The 7,481-nt window shown below is 39.3% G+C and overlaps 1 protein-coding gene across 1 annotated transcript; it reads right to left on the reverse strand.

The window, feature by feature from the left end:
• Positions 1-6,244: 6,244 nt before the first annotated feature.
• On the reverse strand, positions 6,245-7,411 carry LOC130029788 (interferon-induced protein with tetratricopeptide repeats 2-like). Its single transcript, XM_056120815.1, has one exon. The coding sequence runs from the start codon at positions 7,394-7,396 to the stop codon at positions 6,245-6,247; it is 1,152 nt and encodes a 383-aa protein (XP_055976790.1). The 5' UTR covers positions 7,397-7,411.
• Positions 7,412-7,481: the final 70 nt, after the last annotated feature.

Raw genomic sequence — 7,481 nt, forward strand, 5'->3', positions numbered from 1 at the left:
TTATATATGAAATGGAAAAGAACGTTGATCTGTATTTATTGTTTCATCCGACTTCTCACCTTTTCTTTTGGGGTAGGTCTTGTTTATTTCTAGTCTAAGTTTTATTATTACTGTCTCCCAACTGCCTTTATCTTTTGATTTCCTTTCTAGTTCTGTTACACATCATGTTGAAGTTGATCTAATTTTTTTCTATGCATATTTTTAGCTTGATACATTTGTGTTCTATCCCTTATTTTAATTTCCAGCTTCATACCATTGTGATCTGAAAAGATACTTGACATGACTTCAGTTTTCAAAAATTATTGACTGATGGAGCAGGTGCAGTCTCCCCGCCTTCTCCAGATGGAATCCTGGTGACCAGGAGCTTCTACAAGCATGGCTCCAGTATGTGGATGACAGGATTATTCCTCCAAACTATTCCTCCTTTCCTGATTTGAAAGTGAGCAATAGAAAAGAATCTAGTGTCTGCCCCAAGAAGGCAGGCTTGAATGTTGATGAGATTAGGCCCTCCCGTTGTTCATCCATTTGCTCGAGCGGGCCCAGTAAAGTCTCCATTTGAGACTTTGTTGTTACTGTGCTTGGCATATCGAATTCGTCCCGGGGAGCTAGCCAGGCTCTGCCATGCGGGTGAGATACTCTCGGTAACTTGCCGGGCTCTCCGAGAGGGGCGGAGAAATCGAACTCCGGTCATTGATGAGCGATACCTCAGCGGTAGGGCGTCTGCCTTACAAGCAGCCAACATGGCTGACCAGAATTCGATTCCTCCGCCCCTTTCGGAGAGCCCAGCAAGCTACCGAGAGTATCTCGCCCGCACAGCAGAGCCTGGCGAGCTCCCCGTGACGTATTCGATATGCCAAACACAGTAACAATAAATTCTCCAATGGAGACGTTACTGGGCCCACTCGAGCAAATCGATGAACAACGGGAGGTTGATGAGATTATCCAAGCAAAATGCCCCTAACTATAGAGAGAGAGTATCTGAACAGTTTTCTGCTGTAGGGGCAGGGTAAGGACTGAGATGGAAATGGAGGGGATAACGGGGATATTGGTAGTGGAGAGTTTGCACTGGTGGAGGGATAGGTGATTGATGATTGTATGGCTGAATATTAAACATGAAAGTTTTGTTACAGTGTATCACGTTGTCTCAATAGCATTTTAAAAAAAAAATTCCTGACCTTTGTTTTGTTTACCAATGTAAGGTCTACGTATGAGAATATTTTCAGTGTATCTGAGAAGAATGTGTGTTTTAGTGTAATGAGTTGGAAAGATTTATATCTAGTAAATTCTAGAGATAAAAGATAAAGATCTTTATCTAGTAAATTCATCTAATATAATTTGCCATTTAGTTCCATTGTGTCTTTGATAATTTTCTGTCTGTGTGATCTTGTGATCTGTCCAATGATGTAAGTGGGATTTTAGAACTCAGTTGCCATTAGTTCCTCTCTTTAGATCTGTTGATATTAATACATTTATTTTATACTCCCATACTGGTCATGTATACACTAATGGTAATTATGTTAGCTTAATGTTTTAATTCTTTTATATATATATGTAAAGCTTATTTTTCTATTGTTATATAAACTGAAAGTTTAAAAGTCTGAAAGTCTATTTTTACCTCATAGAAATATAGTTGTTCTGTTTTAAGATTTTCCCTATTGGCTTGCTGTACCTTTCCTCTGTATCTTTACTTTTGCTCTATAATTGTCCTTATAACTTTTAGGTGAGTTTCTTGATAGAGCATATGGTTGGGGCTTATTCTTTACTTTAAATTTGTTTATTCATCCAACTCAGTTGGCAGTAATTTTGTTGCAATAGTGAAGGGATTTGGTACTGACAGTGAGATAGAAAAGTGACATCTAGACATCATGGAGGATTTAGCAGTGTATTTAGGGTCCAGTAAGAGTGGAGTTGAGTCTGGGGAAACCCCTTATGGGAATGGCTGCTAAGATCAATAAAGTCTCTTTGAACCCCAAGCATGTGCAGACATGACCAACTGATGTCTTCAGTTTACTCATCTCATTAACTGGTCATTATAATACAAGTGGCATTTTGGTTTTGCCTCCTTAGTGAGCTTTTATGTGTGCATTATTGGTAATCACATGCACATATACGATTTGATTATACAACATGCACCTGTCAGGCAATAACCTCAGTTTCACCTAAAATTCCTCCACAAAGTGACATAGTCACCTATTTTACTCTAAAGTTACAGTATAAAGGCAGAACTCTATAGGCAAGACAGTGTTGGTTATAACTTATGCTGTCAACCCACTCCTACTCTTTTGGAGTGCTTGAAGCTCACTTGCTTCATTGCTACCAAGCCTGTCTGTGTCATCCTCTTAATTATGCATAAGAACTAAGACTTCTCATCTACCAAGAACACCTGGAAATGTTGTGGTGATGCCCTGATAGCCAGGTGTCCTCCCTGTGATGATTCAAAATATGAGAAGATTCAAAACTTGTTGCTTTTAAAAAGGATGCTATCACAATTGCATCATATAAGCAGATTCAAAAACTAAAGTGAAAAAAGAGAGCAAGGGTAGAATACTTCAAGGACCACAGAATGAAGAACGTGGTTATGGAAAGTTTCTTGGGAGACATAAGAAACCTGAGCTTTAAAGAATGTTTAGGGAATGAGTTCTGCAATTGTATGTGGATGCTTGGTCACAAGAAACTTGAAGGGTTTCTTGAATGTGATTCAGTGATGAGAGTATCATCTGCATCTGGGAAGAACCGAACAGAATACCCTAAATAGGTATGCTGTTTTGTAGGATCACTCTTCTTCAACTCATAGTCAGAATCTCCTTGTTGACCCAATAATGAAGAAATATGCCCACCCTGAACCCAGAGGTTTCAATTTTTTCTGCAGCTCAATCTACTTGCCTTACAGGTTTGTCCGGGGTTTTGTTCCTATTTTTATGTGTGTTTGTTTGGGGGCCACATTTTGATGTGCTCAGGGCTAACTCCTGCCTCTATGCTCAAGGATTAATCCTGGTGGACTCTGGGGACAAGATGGTGTACCAAAGGTTGTACCCCAGTCAGCTAAGTGCATCAAAAGCTCCCTACCTGCTGTGCTATTGCTCCAGTCCCTTGATTTTGGTCTTCATTCATTCAGGCACTAATCAGCCTTTTGATGAATCAGTGTGCTGTTTAACATTTATTAATATATGAGGGTTTTATTGTCTTCCTGTTTAAAAAATTTGAATAATTATATACAGTTACAAAGTGTTCATATTTGAATTTCAGTCATACAATGATCGAACACCCATCCCTCCACAGTGCACATTTTCCACCACCAATGTCCCAAATATACCCCCCCAACATTCTAACCCTTCCCCTGAGTCTATGGCAGACAATTTCCCCCATAAACTCTCTCTACTTTGGGGAATTATTGTTTGCAATACAGATTCTGAGAGGCTATCACGTTTAGTCCTTTATCTACTTTCAGCACACGTGTCCCATCCGGAATGATCCCTCCAACCATCATTGACTTAGTGATCCCTTCTCTCTTCCAGCTGCCTTCTCCCCCAGCTCATGAGGCAGGCTGCCAACCATGGAGTGATATTCCTGGCCCAGTCTCTACTGTCCTTAAATGTCAGTCTCATATTTTTATGTTATTTTATATTCCACAAATGAGTGCAGTCATTCTATGTCTGTCCCTGTCTTTCTGACTGTGAGGGTTTTCTTATGACACTTTCATCCATCATTTTCGCTTATTAAACATCTCCCTTTCTTTCTCCTCATTTATCTACCTGCCACTTACTATGATATATTATATATGTCATATATATTATGAAAGACTTGTATGTTGTTTTTCTTCATTTATTCTTTAATTATGACTCATTTTCCTGATCCATATCCTTGTTTCATGGTTACCAAGGACTATTTCAGTCAGAAAAAAAGAGAAGTGACTACTTTTATGACTTCTTTTATGGCTGACTCTGAAAAAATTTAACTATATGCTCAAATTTTATTTCACAAGTGTTAGAATGTGTGATGTCCATCTTCTGGATCTAGGCTCTGGAGGTTTTGGACCTGAAGTTTGTAATATAGCTGCTCCTCCACTCAGCAGATTCAGTGGTCGATTGACTTGAGGACCACGAGTGGCATGGAGCTGAATTGGGGCAGAAGGGATAGTACAGTGGGTAGGGTTTTGCCTTGCATGTGGCCAAATTAGGTATGATTCCCAGCATCCCATATGGTCCTCTGAGAACCGCCTGGAGTAACCCCTGAGCATTGCTGGTTGTGACCCAAAAAGCTATCAGACTGAATTGACTACTGGAACCTGAAGAAGACCAACAGTGCCCAGTTGAGTATTGCCATAGAATTTTCTTATTAGACAAAACAAGTACTCCCACTGAAAATCAATAAAGGAAATGATAATGAAAACAAGAAAAAAGCATAGTCTTTAAAGAAACTGTACTTACAGATTGTATAAACCAACTGACCAGAGTTGGGTAGAGAAACTGAAATAGACCCTGAATCTACTGCCTGAGGAATGGTTTTGAGCTCCTTGGGAAAATGGGGCTGATCCGATCTTTCATGGACAACTCTGAGACTGAGAAATTATTAGTATTACTTGGAATTTAGACAGTGATGAGGATTATTTTCTTATTCCTCCTTAAGTGCTAATACATATGGGATCGTTTTTAATGAGATATTCATAATAACATAGTGGCAATGAATATAGAGAATGGTAGGATGTACTGGAGTGGTTTGTGGGCACTGATGGATATTGGCACTGTATTAATACACATAATGTTGTCATCAGTTAATGTTTGCGGTTGTGTTCATCAACAGCAAGGAGACACCTTTAGGGGAGTTGTTATTGATCTTTGTGAATGTGTAAGGAGAGTCAAATATTTTGGATTGGGAGATATGCTTAAGAGCCAGGGACTCACAAATCATTCTTCATATATCTCCTTTTGTTGTCTCTTGGATAGTGAGATTTCATGAAACAAGAGCTAGGTACATTAATTTTAATTTCTAATTATTTACTGAGAGTCCTTAAAAATATCAAGTGTAATCTGCATAGATATCTCCCTTTGCCCTTTTTACCCTTTTCTTTCTAGGAAGGCTTGGGAAACAGAACATTGGAGGACAAGGTACGTATTGGTAATCAGATTTAGCATAGAGATACCAATTGGTTGGGTGCTAAAGGTCTCAAAAAATTCTGGTAATTGAAACTGAAAGATTTATGGTATAGAAAAGTGTCAACAAAGGAAGATCACTCCTCTATGTTCCATGACATTGTAGTTATTTATGAATGAATTCTTTGGCTTGTTTATGATATCTAGACACGATTACTGTTAATCTCAGGTGCATAGTTTCTTTATTTTTTTTTCTTTCTGGGTCACAGCCAGCAATGCAAAGGGTTATTCATGGCTCATGCACTCAGGAATTACTCCTGGCAGTACTCGGAGGACTATATGAGATGTTGGGATTAGAACCCAGTTGGCCGCATGCAAAACAAACCTTGCCCATTGTACTATCGCCCAGCCCCAGGTGCATAATTTATTAGTGAAGAAAAAGAGCAAAACTTATTTTATAGAATCTATGATTAAATAATTTTAAAAACTAAATTGTTACATAGAGTTTTCTTTATATAATAAAAGGTTTGTATACAGTAAAGTGAATTGAAATATAATTCATACATAGCCTTTTGTAAATTTAAGGTATATAATATGTTGACTGGGGCTGGAGCGATAGCATAGCGGTAGGGCATTTGCCTTGCACGCAGCCAACATGGCCGACCTGAGTTCGATTCCTCCGCCCCTCTCGGAGAGCTCGGCAAGCTACCGAGAGTATCTCGCCCGCACGGCAGAGCCTGGCAAGCTCCCCATGACGTATTCGATATGCCAAACACAGTAACAACAAAGTCTCCAATGGAGACGTTACTGGGCCCGCTCAAGCAAATCGATGATCAACGGAAGGGCCTACTAATATGTTGACTCCCTATTTTTATGTATTATGATTTATCTATAATTTAATACAGTTATCATTATTTGTTTATAGGAAATAATAAACACACAATCTTCGAGCAAGTTTGCAGCCATTTTCTTAGTCTATGACTTTGCTGAATTTTTTTTTATTAGATATCAAGTATCAAATAGAGCGGGTGGTGTTCGGTTATCTTCTAACTATTCTGGAGATATCATATCCCACATATTCTTTTCTCAGTTAAAGATACTGAAGGACCAAACTTCTCAGAGCTTTTACTTGCTGACTATATTTGTTCATTTTGCTACTGAAGGAATTCCATAATTTGCAAAGCCTGAGAATCTGTTCTATTTTTAGAAATCCTTCTTTCGGCAATTTTATGCAATTTCTTCTTCATCTGTGTTCTTTCCTTTGATTCAATGTTTATTTTTATGCCCTCCATGTACTGGTGGATGGCAGCATATTCACACTTCATTTCATAGAGCTGGAAGTTGCCATATAGTAAATGGAGATTTTGCTTAGCTAAAGGAGGAAGTTCTTTTTTGAATTCTTGTTGGAAGTAATGTTCTGCTTTATTGTACTCACCTGCTATTCTACAGAGGAAAGCAAGATGAAGGTTGACCTGTGAGGGATTTCTGTGGTTATCACCTTTCTTAAGATGATATATACCTTGTTCTATTTGGTACTGTAATAATTTGTCACTTTCTTGACACATTTCATTATTTCCGCAAACTTTTTTGAAGACTTTTTCTTTGTAGCAAGAACCAATATTGTAGTGTATGCGAGTATTGTTTGGCAACATTTCTGAAGCCATTTCAAGCAGCTCTATAGATTTGTCCAGGTCTCCTCTAGTTCGAAAAAACTTGGCTGCTTTTTGAAGCATACCTGCTTCATATGGTCCTTTCTCCAAAAATTCTTCAACTAACTTCTCTCCTTCAGCATTATTCATCTTCTGAAGCGTCAGAGCCAGGAGTAATTTAACATACATGTTATCAGGATTCAGTTCAACGGATTCACGCAGAAGATTCATGACATTCACAGGTGCTGGACACTCACTTTCACGGTGCCTTGCAATGGCCAGTCCACTGGCAAATTCTGGGTCATGTGGATGTTTTTCCAGAGCCTTCTCAAAGCACACTATGGCCCTTTTTAATTGGCTGTTGCCACACTTAAGCCGTGCCCACCCTTCCTCAGTGTCCAGTTCAGGACACTCCAGACTGAAAGGATTTGAAAACTTCTCACACACCCGTTTCACCTTGTCAACATAAGCCTGAGCTTCTGGGAGTCTGCCCAGGTGATAGTAGACCCAGGCATAGTTTCCCCAGGTCACCAGGTTCCTGACTTCTGCCTGGTCAGAGTGCTCTTGCTGGAGTGACTCTTCAGCCTGCTGTAAGCATTCCAGGGCCTCCTCGTCCCGACCATCTAAGTGTTTCATGTAGGCCAACAAGTTGTACATTGTACCTTTGGACTCAGAGTATGAAGATTCAATCTGCTCACGCACTCTTTCTTCCAGATCCTCTGGGACATCCTTTTCCTTAAAT

The sequence above is a fragment of the Sorex fumeus genome, unplaced genomic scaffold (assembly GCF_029834395.1).
Source record: "Sorex fumeus unplaced genomic scaffold, SorFum_2.1 ptg000043l, whole genome shotgun sequence".
Taxonomy (NCBI): domain Eukaryota; kingdom Metazoa; phylum Chordata; class Mammalia; order Eulipotyphla; family Soricidae; genus Sorex; species Sorex fumeus.